Source organism: Somniosus microcephalus, chromosome 5 (genome assembly GCF_052327205.1).
Source record: "Somniosus microcephalus isolate GS21.2 chromosome 5, FLI_Smic_1.0, whole genome shotgun sequence".
NCBI lineage: Eukaryota > Metazoa > Chordata > Chondrichthyes > Squaliformes > Somniosidae > Somniosus > Somniosus microcephalus.
This window is the reverse complement of record NC_140991.1, coordinates 235,689,710-235,713,864: the sequence shown is the minus strand read 5'-3', so window position 1 is coordinate 235,713,864 and position 24,155 is coordinate 235,689,710. Positions and strand designations below refer to the sequence as shown.

General features: G+C 47.7%; 1 protein-coding gene across 1 annotated transcript in view; it reads left to right on the top strand.

Annotated features, from left to right (window-relative positions):
• Positions 1-11,781, top strand: part of LOC147117608 (sodium-dependent dopamine transporter-like) — a 237,638-nt gene extending 225,857 nt beyond the window's left edge. The window contains exon 16 of the mRNA XM_085989385.1: positions 11,605-11,781. Within this exon, the coding sequence (XP_085845511.1) occupies positions 11,605-11,781 (177 nt within the window). The remainder of the gene's footprint in view (positions 1-11,604) is intronic.
• Positions 11,782-24,155: the final 12,374 nt, after the last annotated feature.

Genomic DNA, 24,155 nt, shown 5'->3' with positions numbered 1-24,155 from the left:
GTGCTGGGTGCACTTATTTCTGCTGACGCTGCGCCCTCAGAGGTTGCAGATTCCTCTGAGGAGTCTGGCATCTCAGGCTCTTCCTCCTGCACAGTGGGGATGGGGGCTCTCGATGGTCCTGTGGGGGAGTCAAGGAAAAAGTTAAAGATGTGATGCCAAGGTTACATGCACATTGCATTTTGCAGATGATCATAAGTCCATATGATGTAGCTTCAGAATCATTATCAGCGACTCATGCAATGCCAATGAGAGAGATGGAAAACTATTCTGTCACCAGCTTGCAGGGATGCACCTGTCTGTCCTTCCCCAACTTCCGCATTGTTGTGTCTGTGTGTTGATAGAGACACTGAAGACAGGAGTTGGTTTGATAGGTGTTTACTAAACAAAGTCTGGAGGGGAACTAACGGATACAACACAATACTCAGGCTTATATAGCCGAGTGGCCATTACCGGCATTACAGTACACATGGGGCTCTTAAAGGCACATACACTACAATTCCTCCCCTTTTAGCTAACCAGTACATAATATTTTAAGTAATTATTAATTACATGTTACAAGAAAAATAATCTATACATTGCTGCAGTTAATTAATTATAAGTCAGTCTCTCTGGAGGCTTCCTGACTCGGTCCGGATAACGCCTCGGTGGTGTAATAGTTTCTGGTGGTGTAGTAGGTTCTTTTGGCAAGGCTGATTCGGCTTGAATGCCAGTGTCGGGTTCATCTGGTTCCAGTATCACTGGATCGGAGGTAGATATGGGTATCTCTACTTCATCGTTAGGCGTATAGAATTGTGGTGTAGGTTGTCCCTTTTCGGATGACTCTATGATTTGGTCAGCATGGCGCCTTATTATGCTTTCTCCGATGTCCACGGTATACATCAGCGGTCCTAGTCGTGTGCAGATAGTTCCAGGCTGCCATTTCTCGGTACGGTAGTCCCGGGCAAAAACTTGTTGACCGATCTGGAAGGTTCTAGTTGGCCTTTCATTCATGCCTTGAAATTGCCGGTTCTCCACGTCCCTTCTGATGTTGGGCTTGATCAAATCCAGCCGGCATCTTAGGCTTCTATTAAAGAACATCATGGCGGGAGTTTGGTTTGTAACCATATGTGTTGCATTCCTGTATGCGAACAAGAAGTTATCCACGTTGTGCTGAAGTTTTATGTCTTCATTACCCATGGCCTTTATGGCCTTCTTGAAGGTCTGGACAAACCTTTCAGCCAATCCATTGGTGGCGGGATGGTATGGGGCGGACGTGTAGTGCTTAACCCCATTGTTTTTTAAGAACTTCCTGAATTCTTCGGACACAAATTGCGGTCCATTATCAGAACAGATCTGTTCCGGCAGCCCATTCCTGGCAAATATGGTCCTTAATACTGTGATGGTTTTTTCCGTGGTGGTGGAGGACATCTTTATTACCTCCGGCCACTTGGAGTGTGCATCAACCGCGATTAAGAACATTGAGTCCATAAATGGACCAGCAAAGTCGATGTGTACCCTTTGCCAGGGAGATGAGGGCCACTCCCATGGATGTAGAGGGGCTTGGGGTGGAGCGTTTTGGACCTTCTGGCATCCTAGGCAGCTCTTGGTCATTTCTTCGATGTCTCCATCGATCCCTGGCCACCATACAAATGCTCTGGCTAGGTTCTTCATTTTCACTCCACCCAGATGCCCCTCGTGAAGCTCCTTTAGCACTTTATCCTGGAGTTTGGGTGGAATCACCACTCTGGATCCACACATCAAGGTTCCTCGGCACACTGACAGCTGTTCTCTTCTTTGCGAGAATGCTGGCAACAGTGGTTCGCCATGTGCTGGCCATCCCTTCACCGTTAAGTCGTAGACTCATGAGAGAGTTGGGTCATTTCTCGTTTCCTTTTCAATGGCAGAATTTGTTACTGGTAGACATTCCACTATGGTTGAGTGGAACATCTCCACTGGGTCTACTGTAGGTGCCTCTTCTACCGTTGGCAACGGTAGGCGTGATAAACCGCCAGCATTCCCATGCTGTTTTGATCCTTTGTATTCTATGTTGTATTGGTGTGCCCCTAGAAAAAGGGACCACCTCTGTAGCCTTTGCGCTGTCATAATGAGAACACCCTTTTTAGGGTTGAATATGGAGATGAGGGGTTGATGGTCAGTCAACAAGGTAAATTTTTGTCCGTGTAAGTAATGGTTGAATTTCTTCACTCCCCATACCAGGCTGAGTGCTTCCCTGTCGATTTGGGCATAGTTACGCTCAGCTGAGTTCAATGAGCGTGACGCAAAAGCTATCGGCCGTTCCGAGCCATCAGGGAATTTATGCGATAATACTGCTCCTATGCCGTAAGGGGATGCATCGCACGCCAGTCTGATTGGCAGTGATGGGTTGTAATGAGCCAAAACTTCTTTGGACGTGATTAAGTCTTTGCATTTATGGAAGGCACGTTTACAGTCTTCGCTCCATTTCCAAATTACTCCTGTTTGTAGCAGTTCATTAAGAGGGTGTAGAGAGTTGATAAGTTCGGTAAAAATTTATGATAGTAATTTATTAATCCCAGGAACGACCTTAATTGTGAAACATTTTCAGGTGCTGGGGCTTTTATGACCGCTTCAATTTTTTCAGGTGACTTATGCAACCCTTCCTTATTAATTATGTGGCCAAAATATGATATTTGATTTTGGAAAAATTCGCACTTGGAGCGATTTGCTCGTAGGCCCCGTTCTCTGAGCCTAGTGAGCACCTGCTCCAAATTGGCAAGGTGCTCGTTGTCATTTTCTCCTGTTACAAGGATGTCGTCTAGGTAGCATTGAGTCCCCGGAATCCCTTGGAGGACTTGCTCCATAGCTCTTTGCCAGGTAGCTGGAGCGGATGCTACTCCGAAAACCAGTCAATTGTACTGGTACAGACCTTTGTGTGTATTTATTGTGAGATATTTTTTAGAGGCCTCCTCAACCTCCATCTGTAGATATGCCTGTGCCAAGTCAATTTTGGTGAAACGTTTCCCTCCGGATAGTGAGGCGAAAATATCTTCTATCCTCGGAAGAGGATACTGTACCGTGTGAAGGACCGGGTTTACAGTCACCTTGAAGTCTCCACAGATGCGAATTTTTCTATGTTCTTCAGATTTATCATTCTTCAATGCTTTCTTCATGACTGGGATGATGGGTGTTGCCCACTCGCTCCAATCTATTTTAGATAATACGCCTGCCTTTTCCAAATTCTCCAGCTCTGCCTCGACTGCTGGACGAATTGCGTATGGTACCAGTCTTGCCTTAAAAAACTTGGGAATTGCTGCATCTTCCACTTTTATTGAGGCGGTGATGCCTTTCAAGGTTCCTAGTTTCTCTTGAAACACTTCCTTGGCGTTGGCCAAGATGTCTTTTAATCGTTCAGGTATGACGTCATCATCATTTTTTTCCTTACTGGTCACCGTCAGTGCCTGAATGGAGTGCCAGTCTAAACGTATTTTCCTGATCCATTCACGTCCCAACAGCGGTGGACCACCATCTTGTAGAATGTATAAATACAACTTCTGTATTTCCTTGCCGTTGTATACAACAGGCACCCTTATTTTTCCTTTGGGGTATACTTTCTGCCCCGTATATGTTTTCAAGATAATGGATGTGTCTTTTAAAGGTATATGCGGAAATAGCCGCTCGTAATCCCGTCGATTTATGACGGTCAGAGCTGATCCTGTATCTAGCTCCATTTTAACTGGGGACCCTGCTATTGTGAGGGTAACCCAAATGGTCTGGTAATCTTCTTTGGCAATTACATTATGTAATTTGAGAGAGCTTAGTCTCTTGTTCCCGGAGTCGCTATCGCTCTTCTGGTCTTCGGAGCTACTGTCCGTCATCATTTGTACCTTTCTCTGCTTTTCCTTATTGATTTTTTTCCTGTTAGTGGATTTTTTGTTTCCAGATCGGCATACACGTGTAATGTGTCCCATCTTTCTGCATTGCCTGCATGCTTTGCCCTTGAACCAGCAGTCCCTCTGGTCATGGGTGGATCTGCCGCAGCGATAACATCTCTCGAAACCCTGTGTCATTTCATGGGTGCCGAAGTCTTGTGGCTTTTGCTGTATCTCTGCAGCTCCTCTTGCACTGAAAGCCTTGTCCAGTGTTAAATCTTTCTCAGAAAGTAGCCTTTTTTGTGTTCCTACACTTAGGAGACCGCAGAAAAATTTGTCTCGTAGAGAATCTGCCAGTCCTGCCTCGAATTGGCAGTGTAAGGTATCAACAATCTCCTTAAAATTCTTGTCCATCGGTTCGGCTGGAGTGATTAAGTTTCGTAACAGCTTGTATGTCTTTGCGCCCATTAGATTTAGAAGTACTGAAGCTTTTTTTTCATCTTCTATTCCATTTGCGGTGCAATATACCTCCACTCTTTCCACATATGTGGTCCAATCCTCTATCTCGTTATCAAAAGCATCAATATTGCCAGAATTAGGCATCTTAGAAAAGATATGGCGCTTCCCGCGCTTTTCTTTCTTTTCTGCAGAAAAGATATGGCACTTCCCGCGCTTTCCCGCCGCTGCTGCCGATGACAACACTGTTTCCCGCGGTTTCCGTTCTTTTTTATTTATTTATTTACAGTTGGAGACTCGTTCCCGCCGGACTCTCTCTCTAGGTCTGAACGCCGACCTGCTTGCAGCGCCGGCCGTCTCCCGAGTGCTCCCTCCCCGTCTGTCACTGCTTGCCTCCGCTTTCGCCGCTCGGCCCAGCTGTAGAGCCAGCCACTGGAGCCCCAGCCTGACGCCCAGGAAGGATTACCGCAGTACCTGCCACCAGCTTGGCCAGCTGGTGAAACAACAGCTTCTTTCACTTCTTGATTCTTCTGGACGCCAGAGGAATCGATGTCCTTGAGGTGCTGCCGAACTGTAGGTAAGTCCGTTTCCATTTCGTCGCCACTGTTGTGTCTGTGTGTTGATAGAGACACTGAAGACAGGAGTTGGTTTGATAGGTGTTTACTAAACAAAGTCTGGAGGGGAACTAACGGATACAACACAATACTCAGGCTTATATAGCCGAGTGGCCATTACCGGCATTACATTACACATGGGGCTCTTAAAGGCACATACACTACACGCATCTCTATCAGCCCCGACAATTCCAGGACGGCTTCCTCCCAGGGGGTGAGCTGGGCTAATGAGGGCGGCCCTCCTCCTGTCCTGGCTCGCTCTCTCCTGTTGTGAGCTCTCTTTTCCTGCAATGAGGGAGACAAGTGGAGGTTGAGTGAGAATGAAGGGGTGAGTGCAGAGATTGCATAGCATAGATACTTAGAAGGAGACAAAGGTGGAGTGAGGTTGCAAGACCAAGGGCCCTCCCTGTGTGTTGTCAGTTGTGTTCAAAGCATCAGAGTGAGAGGGAGTGTGAGGGCTGCATGGTGGAATAGTTATGTGAATATGAGCATAGAGAGAGAGGGAATGGGTAAGGGTGCATGGATGTGAGTGTCAAGTGGGATGTGGAGGAAGAGATTGCTAAAGCTGAGTGCTGGTGAGGAAAGGCAATGGGGATCAGATTGAGGGTGATGGAAACTTCATAAAGTACTTCCTTTTCCAGTGCGATGAAGGTCATGGAATCTTTTCCTGCACTGCATCCAGGTGCGCCGTGCGAGCCCCAAGGAGTTGACTTCACCAGCCACCTGTAGCCACACAGCCTTGGTCTGACTGGGAGGCCTCTTCCACCCTGAAGAAGGGAACAGGACCTCCCTGTGGGCCCTAGCACCATCCAGCAATGCCTGGAGTGAAGCCTCATCAAATTTGGGGGCAGCTCTTGCCCTCCCACTGGCCGTTGCTCCTGCAGGCTCCTGTGCCATCTTAATGGTGAAGTTTGGAAGCCAGCAGAAGAAGCAAGGCTTGCTGTGGACCTTAAAAGCAGCAGCAATGATTATGTCATATTCTGTGACTTTCTGACTGGAAATACTCAATTGCCAAGGCTTCCCACACGTTGGAAATCAATTGGCCAATTGTGTTAAAATTGCATCAATCTCACAGACCCATTTAGATTCGTGTGGGAAACACTAAATTCGGGGAACCCGACAATTCCCCGCATCTAAGTTAAAATCGACCCCTTTGAGTCTGTTTTCACAAAAAAGAGAGACGATGCAGATATTGCAATCAGGGGAGGAGGAGTGTGAAATATTTGATGAAATAAACAGTGAAAGCAGAAGTATTAAGGGGTTTAGCATTTTTGAAAGTGGATAAATCCCCAGGCTCGGATGAAATGTATCCCAGACTGTTAAGAAGCAAAAGAGGAAATAGCAGAGGCTCTGACCATCATTTTCCAATTCCCTCTGGCTACAGGTGTGGTGCCAGAGGACTGCTAACATGGTACTGTTGTTCAATAAGGGAGAAAGGGATAGACCGAGTAATTACAGGCCAGTCAACCTCGGTGTTGGGAAAAGTATTGGAAAAAATTCTGAGGGACAGGATAAATCTTCATTTAGAAAGACACGGATTAATCATAGACAGTCAGCATGGATTTGTTAAGGGAAGGTCGTATCCGACTAAATTGATTGAATTTTTTGAAAAGGTAACAAGGAAGGTCGATGAGGGTAATGCGTTTGATGTAGTCTATATGGATTTTGGCAAGGCTTTTGATAAGGTCCCGCATGGCAGACTAGTAATGAAAGTAAAAACCCATGGGATCCAAGGCAAAGTGGCAAGTAGGATCCAAAATAACAACAGAAAATGCTGGAAAAACTCAGCAGGTCAGGCAACATCCGTGGAGAGAAATTTGAGTTGATGTTTCGGGTCGAAACCCTTTTTCAAAACTGGAAAGAAAAGAAAATAGATCGAAGGCAGGGCTGCGATCGAACAAAAGAAGTAAAAGAGACAATAAAAGGTATTCGAAACCAGACGAGATGGTAATAAATCCAAAATTGGCTCAGAGGCAGAGAACAAAGGGTAACGGTCGAAGGATGTTTTTGTGGCTGGAAGGCTGTTTCCTGTGGGATTCCACAGGGCTCAGTACTGGGTCCTTTGCTTTTTGTGGCTTATATCAATGATTTGGACTTGAATGTAGGAAGCATGATTAAGAAGTTTGCAGATGATACAAAAATGTGCCGTGTGATTGATAATGAAGAAGGAAGCTGTAGACTGCAGGAAGATATCAACGGACTGGTCAGGTGGGCAGCACAGTGGCAAATGGAATTCAATCTGGAGAAGTGTGAGGTAATGCATTTGGGGAGGGCTAACAAGGCAAGGGAATATACAATAAATGGTAGGACACTGAGCAGCGTAGAGGAACAAAGGGACCTTGGAGTGCATATCCACAGATCCCTGAAGGTAGCAGGACAGCCAGATAAGGTGGTTAAGAAGGCATACAGGATACTTGCCTTTATTAGTCGAGGCACAGAATATAAGAGCAGGGAGGTTATGCTTGAACTGTATAAAACACTACTTAGGCCGCAGCTAGAATACTGCGTGCAGTTCTGGTCACCACATTACAGGAAGGATGTGATTGCACTACAGAGGGTGCAGAAGAGATTACGAGGATCTTGCCGGGGCTGAGGAATTTTAGCTATGAGGAAAGATTGGATAGGCTGGGGTGTTTTCTTTGGAACAGGGGTGGTGAGGGGAGACCTAATTGAGGTGTATAAAATTATGAGGGGCCTAGATACAGTGGATAGGAAGGACCTGTTTCCCATAGCAGAGGGGTCAATAACCAGGGGGCATAGATTTAAAGTAATTGGTAGGAGGTTTAGAGAGGATTTGAGGAGAATTTTTTCACCCAGAGGGTGGTGGGGGTCTGAAACTCACTGCGTGAAAGGGTGATAGAGGCAGAAGCCCTCATCACATTTAAAAAGTACTTGGATATGCACTTGAAGTGCCGTAACCTACAAAGCTACGGAACAAGTGCTGGAAAGTGTGATTAGGGTGGATAGCTATTTGTCAGCCGGCACAGACAAGATGGGCCGAATGGCCTCTCTCTGTGCTGTAAATTTCTCTGATTCTATGATTAGGGATCAAAAAGGAGGTCTACGCATGGAGGTAGAGGGCATGGCTCAGGTACTAAATGAGTACTTTGCATCTGTCTTTACCAAGGAAGAAGATGCTGCCAAAGTCATAGTGAAAGAGGAGGTAGTTGAGATAAGAACATAAGAAATAGGAGCAGGGGTCGACCATTCAGCCCTTTGAGCCTGTTCCGCCATTCAATGAGATCATGGCTGATCTTCTGCCTCAACTCCATTCACCGGCCCTATCGCCATATCCCTTGATGCCCTTACTAGTCAGAAATCTATTGACTTCTGATTTGAATATACCCAATGACTGAGCCTCCACAGCCCTCTGGGGTAGAGAATTCCAAAGACACCACCCTTTGTGTGAAGACATTTCTTCTCATCTCAGTCCTGAATGGCCTACCCTTTATCCTGAGGCTGTGGCCCCTGGTTCTAGACTCTTCAGCCAAGGGAAACATTCTCCCAGCATCCACCCTATCAAGCCCTGTAATAATTTTGTATGCTTCAATGAGATCCCCCCTCATTTTCTGAATTCAAGAGAATACAGGCCTAGTTTACTCAATCTCTTCTCATACTGCAGTCCCGCCATCCCAGGAATCAATCTCATGAACCTTCGTTGCACTCCCTCTATGGCAAGTATACCCTTCCTTAGGTAAGGAGACCAAAATTGTACACAGTACTCCAGGTGTGGTCTCACCAAGGCCCTATATAATTGGAGTAAGACTTCTTTACTCCTGTACGCAAATCCTCTTGTAATGAAGGCCAGCATACCATCTGCCTTCCTAATGGCTTGCTGCACCTGCACATTCACTTTCAGTGACTCATGTACAAGGACACCCAGGTCCCTTTGAGCATCTGCATTTCCCAATCTTTCACCATTTAGGAAATACTCTGCCTTTGTTTTTTCTACCAAAGTGGATAACTTCACATTTATCCACATTATATTCCATCTGCCATGTTCTCGCCCACTCACTGAGCCTGTCGAGATCCCCTTGAAGCCTCTTCACATCCTTTTCACAAGTGACACTGCCACAGCTTACACAAGCAGTCCTGTAACCAACCATCCACCCGTTGCACATGCACCAATTGGTCTCAGTCAGTTCATGCCTTCACATTCATCACCAAACAACCGAAAATCCAAGCGGGCACTCAACATGCAAGAAAAGGGAACACGAGAAAGTGGTGCAAATTAATAAATGTTATGTGACTTAATAAATTAAACATTTTCAAAACTAAAGGAAGGACTAAGGATGACACAAACGGCCAGAGTTCAAATGAAATCATACAGCATAAAGGTAAAATAACTACTACAAACAAAGAGGGGAATAATAAATAAAAACAATTTAAACTGTTGGTACAGCAATGTAGTGGAGGACAAAAGAGAATTTGAGGAGCTTAGGAATTAAAAAGAAATAATAAAGGCCTAGAAATTTGAAAAGGCCTGAAATCGGGGGCAGGGATGCGATGTATAATTAAACCGCGCCATTCCTTCTAATGCAGGCAGCACGTAAACTTTGTGGTGCCTTCTAATTTAAATAATATGGCAGCAGCCCAGTGCTGAATGTGCAGCTGATTGGCTGCATGCCTCAGCAGGGGGCCCAAGTTCGTGTGAGGATAATACCACTTAAAGCTAGCCTGCCCTACTTAAAGGCAGGCTGCACCTCTTAAAGGGGTGGTGCCTTCTGGCTGTAACAGGTGCTGGAAGTGGCTGGGGAAGAGTGCGAGCAAGAAGATGTACTGATGGAGCCCGCTCTCTGCCCTGTTGTGCTAAGATTCTCTGATAGCAGCACTGAGGCTTTGGTGCAGGAGGTAGACAGGAGCAGAGAGGTCCTATATCCACATGGGGCCGGGAGGCCTTCCAGATAAACATAAGGCAATGGGTGCAGATAGTCGTGGTGGTAAATGCCAGCAGTGTAGCCCCAAGAACCAGGATTCAGTGCCGCAAGAAGTTTAATGACACTCGGCATCGACTTCGGACACAACAACGGCACACCCAGCCAGTTACCCCTGCAAATTCCTCCTCACTAACATCTGGAGACTTGTGCCAAAATTGGGAGAGCTGTCCCATAGACTAGTCAAGCAACAGCCTGACATAGTCATACTCACAGAATCATATCTTTCAGTCAATGTCCCAAACTCCTCCATCACCATCCCTGGGTATGTCCTGTACCACCGGCAGGACAGACACACCAAAGGTGGCGGCAGAGTGGTATACAGTCAGGAGGGAGTGTCCCTGGGAGTCCTCAACATGGACGCCGGACCCCATGAAGTCTCATGGCTTCAGGCCAAGCATGGGCAAGAAAACCTCCTGCCCTCCCTCAGCTGATCAATCAGTACGCCTCCATGTTGATCACCATTTGGAAGAAGCACTGAGAGTAGCAAGGGCACAGAATGTGCTCTGGGTGGGGGACTTCAGTGTCCATCACCAAGAGTGGCTTGGTAGCACCACTACTGACCAAGCTGGCAGAGTCCTGAAGGACATAACTGCCAGTCTGGGCCTGCAGTAGGTGATGAGAGAACCAACACGAGGGAAAAACCTATTTGACCTCATCCTCGCCAATCTACCTGTTGCAGATGCATCTGTCCATGACAGCATTGGTAGGAGTGACCACCGCACAGTCGTTGTGGAGACGAAGTCCTATCTTACTCCCACAGTGCTGTTAGGGAGGGAATTCCAGGATTTTGACCCAGCGATGATGAAGGAACGGCGACATTCAGGCTTGGGTTGATAAGTGGCAAGTAACATTCGCGCCACACAAGTGCCAGACAATGACTATCTCAAACAAGAGAGAGTCTAACCACCTCCTCTTGACATTCAACGTCATTACCATCGCCGAATCCCCCACCATCAACATCCTGGAGGTTACCATTGACCAGAAACTTAACTGGACCAGCCACATAAATACTGTGGCAACAAGAGCAGGTCAGAGGCTGGGTATTCTGCAGTGAGTGTCTCACCTCCTGACTCCCCAAAGCCTTTCCATCATCTACAGGTCACAAGTCAGGAATGTGATGGAATACTCTCCACTTGCCTGGATGAGTGCTACTCTAACAACACTCAAGAAGCTCAACAACATCCAGGACAAAGCAGCCTGCTTGATTGGCACCCCACCCACCACCTTAAACATTCACTCCCTCCACCACCGGCGCAACATCGCTGCAGTGCGTACCTTCTACAAGATGCACTGCAACAACTCGCCAAGGCTTCTTCAACAGCACCTCTCCAACCCACGACCTCTACCACTAAGAAGGACAAGGGCAGCAGGCGTATGGGAACACCATCACCTCCAAGTTCCCCTCCAAGTTACACACCATCTTGACTTGGAAATATATCGCCATCTCTTCATCATCGCTGGATCAAAATCCTGGAACACCCTCCCTAACAGCACTGTGGGAGTACCTTCACCACACGCACAAGGGCAATTAGGGGTCGGCAATAAATGTTGGCCTTGCCAGCGACGCCCACATCCCAGGAACGAATAAAAAAAATCATAACTCATACCTCACATTCATAGTTTCAACTCACCACCCCACACTTACCACTACTGCAAGCCTCACACCCACATCTCACAGCTTGCACACACTGCCAGCTATTCAACCATGATAGGCACATCATTCAAATACATTGCACCATACTCACTGGCACACTTCCCTCTCTCTTGCAGGACAAGGTGACTCATAACTGGAGGCAGAAGGGGCTATCCGCAGGGAGACAGGCGCGCCTGCATGACCTAATCCTGATGGAAGAGATGCTGCCGGAGATTATTGGAGCAGGCATCGCTGAGCCTGTGGACAGCGGCGGGGCTGAAAACAATGAAAGACGATGGTATCCTCATACCTAATCCTCCTTCTAACATCCCACTTCCCCCTCATCGCACAATCTCTTCTGATTTACAAGCTACAGATGGTATAAGCATGCACCTGTTGCTTCCCCCCCCCCTCCCCTCAACGCAACCCTAACCTTGTGCCTTTCTGCTTTCAGATAGCCAAGAACTGCAACGTGGCCAGGCAGTGGTGGAGGAGCAGGAACGGCAAGCGGAAGGCGGCAGCGATGCTGAAGACGCACAATCACTCGACTTCACGCTCACAGCCACCAGTTCAGATACTGACACTCCGTGTACTTTAGAGGACAGGTTAAACTCAGGATCTGCACGTGGTGAGACACCAGGCACGAATGTGTAAGATTTGCAAAATTCCCACATTCCCCCGAGGCTATCAATAAATGGGACCCTGGATGGGCAATTTTAAAGAGGGTACCCAAAAGATGGCGCCCGCACCTCATGACCAAAAGCCTGTAAGATGTTACAAGCTTGGACTCTGTAGCACAAAACAGGCAGCTTTGGGAAATCGAAACTTAAAATGCATTTCTGTGAAAAGGACTTTGTGTTTGAAAAGCCAGACAGCTAGGCAAACACTGAATATGCATTGCGTCAGATCCAAACAGATCAAACCCATTTAGGCCTAAGCATAAGGCCATTAGTTTGTCTGCATAAATAATCGGAAACAGCTTAAGGAAGCCACCAAGGCTGGACAGGCCGATTAAAATGCATTAATGACAATACAACTCGGACATCGGGCCATCAGGTGCGATAAACGGCCATCTAAAGCCAGTTAGTTTAGATTGGTATAATCATTTAAAGCAGCCCGCCAAAGGTTAAACAATGGACTGACCTGATTTGGCGCGCAGATAAGGGCCATCAGAAGGAGTATAATTGTAGGCCCATCAGTAGCAATCGCTCTCTTGACTCTGACCTCTTGTCTGGCCTTGGGCTCCTGCTGCCCGTACTCGTGCCCTGGCCTCGTGGCGGGTTCTCTTCTCGCTCCCCGCATTAGTTTTGCAACCAAGGACATCCATACCAAGAGCGGGAGGGGAACGAGACCCAAGTCCAAAGTCACACAGGACACACGGACCACGAAACGAAACGAGACGAAGAAGAGGGTAAAGACCCGACAAGAGCAGAGAAGGGCAGCAAAAGAAGCACTGATAAAAGCCAAACGCCTAGTTGTAAGCTGGCATTTGGGGAAGAATTTAGACGAATATGCTGGCGTTTGACGCTTGGGTAGTAAAATCAAACCAGCAGTGAAGACCGCCAACCGCCCCGTCACCGCCGCCGACCGTCTGAGGGAGAAGAAGAAGAGAACCCATCGCGACGAGATGACGATGGTAGCTGAGGAGAGGAAAGGTGTGTCGCAGCAACAGCTCCAGCACCGCGCCCTGAGACCACGTGGCGACGGAGTACCCCAAAGGACAGGAGACCAGACCTCAAAACTCGCAACTGTTAAAGCAACAGGCTTTGGATTGGTGAGCATGAATTCCTGGCCCCCTCATAGCTTAATCTAGTTAGGTATAGGGGGTGGGATAAGGATAAGGGGATTGTTAATGTAGTCGTTTTTCCCTCGATGTTCCCCATTCCCTGTATAAGTATAATTATTGTTTATGCCTGTAATTTTTATCAGTAACTTCTCATCAGACTGTGTTTTTTATTCTGTTTTAATAAAATCTTGGTTTTCTTACACCAAACCACTTGTCTACTCGATTTTCTGTATCGCCGCCTGCACCCAGGGGTGTGGGAGCGATTCGAACCGCTCACAGGCAGTCAGGGGCATAACTGACGCGCCACCCGCCAAACCCCCTACAAATGCTTGCAGCCACGGCAGGGTGAAAGGGTGGCGCAGGTGCCTACTCCCCGGAGGATGAGATCGCACATGAGTTCTGCTGCACATGACTCAGATGAAGACTTCAATGGGGCGACCAACAGAAAAGGGCTGATGGGTATGCACAACAAAATTCTTGGTGCACTGACAAGCCTGCCAGAGAGCCCGAGTGCAATATCAAGGAGCGTGGAGGAGTCCGGCACCAACTTGGCACAGGGCTTTGTACAAAACATGGAAGTGATAGCCAACTCCATTAGTGGACTTGTGGACCTAATCATGATGCAGCATCTGATGGCCAATTTCTCAGCTTCCATTGCAGCACAAGCAAAAAGAAAGACCTGCATTTATATAGCACCTTCCACAACCATTGGACATCCCAAAGCGCTTTACAGCTGATTAAGTACTTTTTGAAGTGTAGTCACTGTTGTAATGTAGGAAACGCGACAGCCAATTTGCGCACAGCAAGCTCCCACAAACAGCAATGTGATAATGACCAGATAATGTTTTAGTGATGTTGATTGAGAGATAAATATTGGCCAGGACACTGGGGATAATTCCCCTGCTCTTCTTCAAAATAGTGCCATGTCAACCTGAGAGAGCAGACAGGGCCTCAGTTTATCATCTCATCCAAAAGACGGCACCTCCAACAGTGCAGCACTCCCTCAGTACTGAACTGAAGTGTCAGCCTAGATTCTTGTGCCCAAGTCTCTAGAGTGGGATTTGAACCTACAACCTTCTGACTCAAAGGCTACCAACTGAGCCACTGGCTGACACTACAGAAGCAGAAACCGCCCAATGTCTTGGTGCTGCAGTGGAAGCGCAGACTTCTGTCACGCAAGCTCAGCTTGCTGCCACACAAGCTTAGACTGCTGCCATCGTGACTGCAGTTACCAGTGTTGAAAGGGGCTTGCAGGGTGTCACAGCAATCCAGCAATCTGTCCTCAAACATATTACTAGGGGAATGGCCGTGGCTCTGGAGCACAAACCTGCTGTCCTCTCTCAGGATGACAGCATCCGTGCTCCCACCACTGCCACTCCGCCAGTGCCCTTGCTTTTGCCTGTCAGCCAACAAGCCCGGACTTCTGCCACCCATGCTGAGGTGGTGCAATCTGAAGCCGGGCCTTCTAGGCCCAGAGCTGCTTGAGGTCATCCCCCAAGGCCATCTGTAGTATCCCCCACTGAAAGTCAACAGCCTTTCACCAGCCATGCTGCAGCCATTGGGGTAGCACTGCCTTGGAGCACTAGGACAGGCAAAGGCACACACAGGTCAGGCACTAAGGGAATGCACAAGGGTGATTCGTTAACTTTAGGTATGTAATATTGGTTGCGGTACATCTCCGAATTCACATGTGGTTCCCACAAAGCGACGAGTGTGCAGTCAATGGCACTATACGCCATGGGGAAGCCTGCTATCCTGGTGGACAGCTAATATTGTTCCTATATACAAAAAGGAAGGTAGAACAAAACCTGGGAACTAGGCCAGTCAGCTGAACGTTGGTGATAGGAAAGGTAATGGAATCTATACCAAAAGAAGTGATCGACGAGCATCTAGAGACAGAAAATACAATAAAAAATAGCATGGATTCCAAAAGGCTAAGTCAAGCTTAACTTTTTCTTCATTTATCCATTCACAGGATGTGGGCATCACTGGCATAGAGTCATAGTCATAGAGTCGTCGTCATACGTGTCGGGAACTGTATGAAGTGGTGGAAGGATTTCTGGCTGCGATTAACACTCCTTCCGTGACCGTAACCATCTTTGTACCAGCCATTAGGGTGGTTAGTCCTATGGCGGGAGGGTTTTACGGGCTCCCACAACCCATACGAGGGGGGGGGCCACCCACACCCACGGACGCAAGTATCCCGCTGGATGTCAACCCAGAATTTAGAGCCGGAGCTCCGACTCCACTTGCCGGGACTGTCTGGAGCGGGGTTTGAAAACCTACGCCTTCTGGCCTAGCGGTGGGGATGCTACCACTACAGCAAAGGCCCACTCCTGTCATAGAGTCATAGAGTTATACAGCACAGAAAGAGGCCCTTCGGCCCATCGCGTCCGCGCTGGCCATCAAGCCCTGTCTAATCTAATCCCATTTTCCAGCATTTGGTCCATAGCCTTGTATGCTATGGCATTTCAAGTGCTCATCCAAATGCTTCTTGAATGTTCTGAGGGTTCCTGCCTCTACCACCCTTTCAGGCAGTGAGTTCCAGATTCCAACCACCCTCTGGGTGAAAAAGTTCTTCCTCAAATCCCCTCTAAACCTCCTGCCCCTTACCTTGAATCTATGACCACTCTACTAAGGGGAAAAAGTTCCTTTCTATCTACCCTATCTATGCCCCTCATAATTTTGTACACCTCAATCAGGTCCCCCCTCAGCCTTCTCTGCTCCAAGGAAAACAACCCCAGCCTGTCCAGTCTTTCTTCATAGCTGAAGCGCTCCAGCCCAGGTAACATCCTGGTGAATCTCCTCTGCACCCTCTCCAAAGCAATCACATCCTTCCTATAATGTGGCGACCAGAACTGCACACAGTATTCCAGCTGTGGCCTAACCAACGTTTTGTACAGCTCCATCATAACCTCCCTGCTCTTATATTCTATGCCTCGGCTAATGAAGGCAAGTATCCCATATGCCTTTTTAACCACCTTATCCACCTGTTCTGCTGCCTTCAGGGATCTATGTACATGCACACCAAGGTCCCTCTGATCCTCTGTCTTTCCTAGGGTCTTACCATTCATTGTGTATTCCCTTGCCCTGTTAGCCCCTCCAAAATGCATCACCTCACACTTTTCAGGGTTAAATTCCATTAGCCACTGTTCCGCCCATCTGACCAACCCATCTATATCGTCCTGCAGACTGAGGCTACCCTCCTTGCTATTTACCACTCCACCAATTTTCGTGTCATCTGCGAACTTACTGATCATACCTTTTACATTCACATCCAAATCATTAATGTAGACCACAAACAGCAAGGGACCCAGCACCGATCCCTGCGGTACCCCACTGGACACAGGCTTCCAGTCACAAAAACAACCTTCAACCATCACCCTCTGCCTTCTGCCACTAAGCCAGTTTTGGATCCAATGTGCCAAGGCACCCTGGATCCCATGGGCTCTTACTTTCTTGACCAGTCTCCTATGCGGGACTTTGTCAAAAGCTTTACTGAAGTCCATGTAAACCACATCCACAGCATTTCCCTCATCCACCCCCCTAGTCACCCCCTCGAAAAATTCAATCAGATTTGTCAGACATGATTTACCCTTGACAAAGCCATGCTGACTATCCCCGATTAATCCTTGCCTCTCCAAGTGGAAACTAATTCTGTCCCTCAGAATTTTTTCCAATAATTTCCCTACCACTGATGTTAGGCTCACTGGCCTGTAATTCCCTGGTTTATCCCTACTACCCTTCTTGAATAATGGTACTACGTTAGCTGTTCTCCAGTCCTCTGGCACATCCCCTGTGGCCAGAGAGGTTTTGAAAATTTGTGTCAGAGCCCCTGCAATCTCCTCCTTTGCCTCACACAGCAGCCTGGGATACATCTCGTCCGGGCCTGGGGATTTATCCACTTTTAAGCCTGCTAAAACCGCTAGTACCTCCTCCCTCTCGATGCTAATATGTTCAAGTATATCACAGTCCCCCTGCCCGATTTCTATGTCTACATCGTCCTTCTCCATAGTGAACACAGATGCAAGGCCAGCATTTATTGCCCATCCCTGGTTGCCCTCGAGAAGGTGGTGTTGAGCTGCCTTCCTGAACCGCTGCAGTCCATGTGGTAAAGGTACTCCCAACAGTGCTGTTAGGTAGTTCCAGGATTTTGACCCAGCGATGATGAAGGAACCACGGTATGGCATGTGACTTGGAGGGGATCGTGTTCGTATGCACCTGCTGTCCCTGTACTTCTAGGTGATAGAGGTCAGGGGTTTGGGAGGTGCTGTCGAAGAAACCTTGGTGAGATGGTGCACACTGCAGCAGCCACATTGTGCCAATAGTGGAGGGAGGGAATGTTTAAGGTGGTGGATGGGATGCCAATCAAACAGGCTGCTTTCTCCTGGATGGTGTTCAGTGTTGTTGGAGCAGCACCCATCCAGGCAAGTGGAGAGTATTCCATCACACTCCTGACTTGCGCCTTGTAGATGGTGGAAAGGCTTTGGGTAGTCAGGAGGTGATAGATGCCAGTGCTGTAGCTGTACTGGAACAGCTTGTCTAGTGGTGCGACTAGTCCTGGAGCACAAGTCTTCAGCATGACAGCCAGGATGTTGCTGGGGCCCATAGCCTTTGCTGTATCCAGTGAGCTCAGCTGTTTCTTGATATCACATGGAGTGAATTGAATCAGCTGAAGACTGGCATCTGTGCTGGTGGGGACCTTGGGAGGAGATCAAAATGGATCATCCACTCGGCACTTCTGGCTGCAAATGCTTCAGCCTTGTCTTTTACACTCATGTGCTGGGCTCCGTCATCGTTGAGGATGGGGATGTTCATGGAGTCTCCTCCATCCGTTAGTTGCTTAATTGCCCACCACCATTCAGGACTGGATGGGACAGGACCACAGAGCTTTGATCCGATCCATTGGTTGTGGGGTCACTTGGCTCGGTCTATAACATGCTGCTTCCTCTGTTTAGCATGCATGTAGTCCTGTGTTGTAGCTTCACCTGGTGGACACTTCATTTTCAGTAACGCCTGGTGCTGCTCCTGGCATGCTCTTCTACACTCCTTATTGAACCAGGGTTGGTCCCCTGGCTTGATGGTAATGGTAGAGTGTGGGGCATGCCAGGTCATGAGGTTACAGATTGTGGTGGAATACAATTCTACTGCTGTTGATGACCAACAGTACCTCATGGATGCCCAGTTTTGAGCTGCTAGATCTGTTCTGAATCTATCCCATTTAGCATGGTGATAGTGCTGCACAACATGATGGAGGATGTCTTCAGTATGAAGACGGGACTTCATCTCCACAAGGTCTCGATCAATACTGTCATGGACAGATGCATCTGCGACAGGTAGACTGGAGAGAACAAGGTCAAGTAGGTTTTCCCTTTGTGTTGGTTCTCTCACCATCTGCCGCAAGCTATGTCCTTCAGGACTCAGCCAGCTCGGTCAGTAGTAGGGCTACTGAGCCACTCCTGGTGATGTACATTGAAATCCCCCACCCAAATTACATTCTGTGCTCCTGTTACCCTCAGTGCTTCTTCTAAGTGGTGTTTTACATGGAAAAGCACTGATTCATCAGCTGAGGGAGGGCAGTAGGTAATAATCAGCAGGAGGTTTCCTTGCCCATGCTCGACCTGATGCCATGAGACTTCATGGGGTCTGGAGTCAAGGTTGAGGACTATCAGGGCCACTCCCTTGCGACATATACCACTGTACCACCACCTCTGGTGGGTCTGTCCTGCCGGTTGGACAGGACATACCCAGGGATGGTGATGGAGCAGTCTGAGACGTTGGCTGAAAGGTATGATTTTGAGTATAACTATGTCAGGCTGTTGCTTGAACAGTCTGTGGGACAGCTCTCCCAACTTTGGCACAGGTCCCCAGAGCAGGACTTTGCAGGATTGACTGGGCTTGGCGTGGCTTTTTCATATCCCAATCCAATTCCGAGTAGTCTGTCCAGTTTTATTCTTATTGTAACAGTTTGAGAGACCTGCTAGGCCATTTCAGAGGGCAGTTAAGATGTCAACCACATTGCTGTGGATCTGGAGTCACATTATCCAAGTCATTCTATCCAGCCCGCTGGACAGAACAGAAATAGAACGCGAGCCGAAGCTCAAGCTGTACCACTTTCACTTCTCGTGGGTCAGAGACGGACCCGAACTGCAGCCAGGGAATGCACAGTAATACCTAGTTTAATTTATCAATTCGCAAAAGCGATTCTCCCCAGCCTGATCTTAAAAGGATCCGTTCGCAATTCTGGGGCCCAATGGTAGATGTCCATATCCAGAATGCACTACATACTCGAATATGCCCTATCCATTTTAGAGTCGAGTCATGGCTGCTCATCTCCATGACTCTTTTACCAAAAAGAGACAAACGCTGCGTCTTTCCTCTCCCGATACCCAAAGTACGACTGCAGGGGAGTTCTCATCACCGTCTTAGGCATGAGAGTGGATCCCAGAGCACAAGGACTCCAGGTAATGGTATGCGATTATAGATACTGTGCATGCCCTCACTGCTTATAGAGCAGCATGTTTAGTCTGCCGTTATTTTTGTGGTCAATATTGTTTCTGTTGTAATGGAGGGCTCTTCATTTCAACCTTGCTGTAGCTGGGGGACTGTGATGTGGGTTTATTTCTGCTTGCTGGATCAGTGTTCATGCTAACTGTGGTATCTTGAGGTGGCCATAGATGGAGACAGACACAGGTTAACTCCTTAACATGTTGAGTCTGGACTGTGCTGGGGCTGATAAAGGGTTTTGCGCACCGAACCATTTCGAGAATAGCCTTGTACAAAGGTAGCCTTGAAATCAGATAGCAAAATAAGGATCAATGGATACCTGCATAGGGTACTGGAAATAACATGGCAAGCGGCCAGCTGTACAGTCAAACATGTAACCCTGAATGTTTTCAAGGACAGAACAAATGTAGCTGATTGGTTTCAAAAGCTCTTGCTCAGGGGTGGGCAATTATTTGGGCTGGAGGGCCACTTAACAATACTGCACGCGCAGTATCTCTTCCAGCAACAGGAGCTGGTGAGCGGCCTGTGTGATACCTTGCGATTGGTGCGTGACCGCGCAGCCGTGCACCTTAGGAGGAACATTGGAGTGCATCCTCAACCGCTCACTTAAACTTGTTAAGTGACCCTCCAGCCCAAATAATTGCCCACCCCTGATGTGGAGTCAGGGGACAAATAGCTGAATGGATAGCAATTTGGCTAAAAAGAGAAAGGAGAGAGTAGGGGTAAAGGGTAGTCACTCAGATTGGAGGAACAAGGATCACTGCTGGGACCAGTTATTCATAATTTACATTAATGATTTGGACTTAGGAAAAAAAGTAACTCAACAGCAAAATGTGCAGCTGATACCAAACTAGGGGGTATAGCTAACACAGGAAAATTGCTACATAATACAAAAAGACATTAGAAAACTTGCAGGCTGGGCAGTTAAGTGGCAAATGAACTTTAACATAGATAAATGTGAGGTAATGCACATTGGTAGGAAAAACAGAAACATCACCTACACCTTAGAAAATAAGAAATTTGAATGGGATAGAAGAGCAAAGGGAGCGTAGGTCAGCAAAGCAATTAAAAATGCTAACATACCACTGGGACTTATTTCTAGGAGTATAGAATTCAAAAGTAGTGCAGTTTTGTTAAACTTTTATAGGACCCCGGTCAGGCCACACTTCAAGTACTGTGCACAATTCTGGTCGCCATACTATAAAAAGGACACAGAAGGACTGGAGAAAGTGGAAAAAAGATTTACAAGGATGGTACCAGAATTGAAAGATTACAGCTATCTGGACCGATTGAACAGGTTGGGACTTTTTTCTTTAGAAAAGAGAAGATTTAGAGGAGACTTAAAATTATGAATGGGTTAGACAGGGTAGATGTGGAGAGAATGTTTCCACTTGAGGGAAAAACCAAAACGAGGGAACATAAATACAAGAGAGTTACCAATAAATCCAATAGGAAATAAGACAACCTTTCTTTACACAAAGAGTGAGTAGAATGTGGAACTCAGAAAGTGGCTGAGGCAAATAGCTTCGATGGTTTCAAAAGGAAACTAGAATCATAGAATGGTTACAGCACAGAAGGAGGCCACTCGGCCCATCGAGCATGTGCCGGCTCTCTGCAAGAGCACTTTAGCTAGTCTCACTCCCCCGCCCTTTCCCTGTAGCCATGCAATTTTTTTTTCATTTCAGGTACTTATCCAATTCCCTTTTGAAAGCCACGATTGAATCTGCCTCCACCACTCTCAGGCAGTGCATTCCAGATCCTAGCCACTCGCTGCGTAAAAAAAGTTTTCCTCATGTCGCCTTTGGTTCTTCTGCCAATCACTTTAAATCTGTGCCCTCTAGGACAGTTTTTCTCTATCCTGTCCAGACCCCTCATGATTTTCAACACCTCTAACAAATCTCCTCTCAACCTTCTCTGCTCTAAGGAGAACAAACCCAGCTTCTCCAGTCTATCCACGTAACTGAAGTCCCTCATCCCTAGAACCATCCTTAAGAATCTTTTCTGCACCCTCTCTCAGGCTTTCACATCCTTCCTAAAGTGCGGTGCCCAGAATTGGACAATACTCCAGTTGAGGACGGACCAGTGCTTTTTTAAAATTCGTTTGTGGGATGTGGGCGTCGCTGGCAAGGCCAGCATTTATTGCCCATTCCTAGCTGTTCTTGAGAAGGTGGTGGTGTACAGCCTTCTTGAACCGCTGCAGTCCATGTGGTGAAGGTACTCCCACTGTGCTGTTAGGGAGGGAGTTCCAGGATATTGACCCAGCGACGATGAAGGAACAGTGGTATACTTCCAAGTCAGGATGGTGTGTGACTTGGAGGGGAACTTGGAGGTGGTGGTGTTCCCATGCGCCTGCTGCCCTTGTCCTTCTAGGTGGTAGAGGTCGCGGGTTTTGGAGGTGCTGCCGAAGAAGCCTTGGTGAGTTGCTGCAGTGCCTCTTGTAGATGGTACACACTGCAGCTACGGTGGTGGAGGGAGTGAATGCTTAAGGTGGTGGATGGTGTGCCAATCAAGCGGGCTGCTTTGTCTTGGATGGTGTCGAGCTTCTTGAGTGCTGTTGGAGCACCACTCCTGACTTATGCCTTGTAGATGGTTGAAAGACTTTGGGGAGTGATGCGCTATCAATTACTCATAAAAGACTGAGAGTTAGAAGAGTAACTAAAGGCTTTTATTAACAACAGAATGGAGGTCTGCCTCGAGTGGTCGACCGGTCCAGGATACAAGGGCTGGGGAGCAGTCACCTTTATACTAGGACCTGTGGGAGGAGTCAGCCGAGGCATGTCCAGGCATGTACACAGTGGAATACAAACAGGACAAACAGGAATACAAACAGTGGTTTACCACAGGGAGTCAGGAGAGACACTCGCTGCAGAATACCCAGCCTCTGACCTGCTCTTGTTGCCACAGTATTTATGTGGCTGGTCCAGTTAAGTTTCTGGTCAATGGTGACCCCCAGGATAGTGATGGTGGGGAATTCAGCAATTGTAATGCTGTTGAATGTCAAGGGGCGGTGGTTAGACACTCGCTTGTTGGAGATAGTCAATGCCTGCCACTTGTGTGGCGCGAATGTTACCTGCCACTTATCAGCCCAAGCCTGAATGTTGTCCAGGTCTTGTTGCATGCGGGCATAGACTGCTTCATTATCTGAGGAGTTGCAAATGGCACTGAACACGGTACAGTCATCAGCAAACATCCCCACTGGTGACCTTATGATGGAGGGAAGGTCATTGATGAAGCAGCTGAAGATGGTTGGGCCTAGGACACTGCCCTGAGGAACTCCTGCTGGGGCTGTGATTGTTGACCTCCAACCACCACAACCATCTTCCTTTGTGCTAGGTATGACTCCAGCCAGTGGAGAGTTTTCCCCCCCGATTCCCATAGACTTCAGTTTTACTAGGTCTCCTTGATGCCACACTCGGTCAAATGCTGCCTTGATGCACTCTCACCTCACCTCCGGAATTTAGCTCTTTTGTCCATGTTTGAACCAAGGCTGTAATGAAGTCTGGAGCCGAGTGGTCCTGGCGGAACCCAAACTGGACATCAATGGGCAGGTTATTGGTGAGTAAGTGCCGCTTGATAGCACTGTCGACGACACCTTCCATCACTTTGCTGATGATTGAGTAGGCTGATGGGGCGGTAATTGGCTGATTGGATTTGTCCTGCATTTTGTGGACAGGACATACCTGGGCAGTTTTCCACATTGTCGGATAGATGCCAGTGTTATAGCTGTACTGGAACAGCTTGGCTAGAGGCGCGGCTAGTTCTGGAGCACAAGTCTTCAGCACGATAGCCGGGATATTGTCGGGGCCCATAGCATTTGCTGTATCCAGTGCACTCAGCCGTTTCTTGATATCACGCGGAGTGAATCGAATTGGCTGAAGACTGACTTCTGTGATGGTGGGGATTCAGGAGGAGGCTGATATGGATCATCCACTCGGTACTTCTGGCTGAAGATGGTTGCAAACGCTTCAGCCTTGTCTTTTGCACTCACGTGCTGGGCTCCATCATCATTAAGAATGATGATATTCATGGAGCCTCCTCCTCCCGTTAGTTGTTTAATGGTCTAAGGTTCATCATAACTTACTTGCTTTTATACTCTATACCTCTATTTATGAAGCCCAGGATCCCATATGCTTTTTTAACCACTTTCTCAACCTGCCCTGCCACCTTCAATAATTTGTGCACATATACCCCCAGGTCTCTCTTCCTGCACTCCCTTTAAAATTGTACCCTTTAGTTTATATTGCCTCTCCTCATTCTTTCTACCAAAATGTATCACTTCACACTTTTCTGAGTTAAATTTCATCTGCCACTGTCTGCCCATTCCACAAGCCTGTCTATGTCCTTTTGAAGTCTATCACTATCCTCCTCACTGTTCACTATACTTCCAAGTTTTGT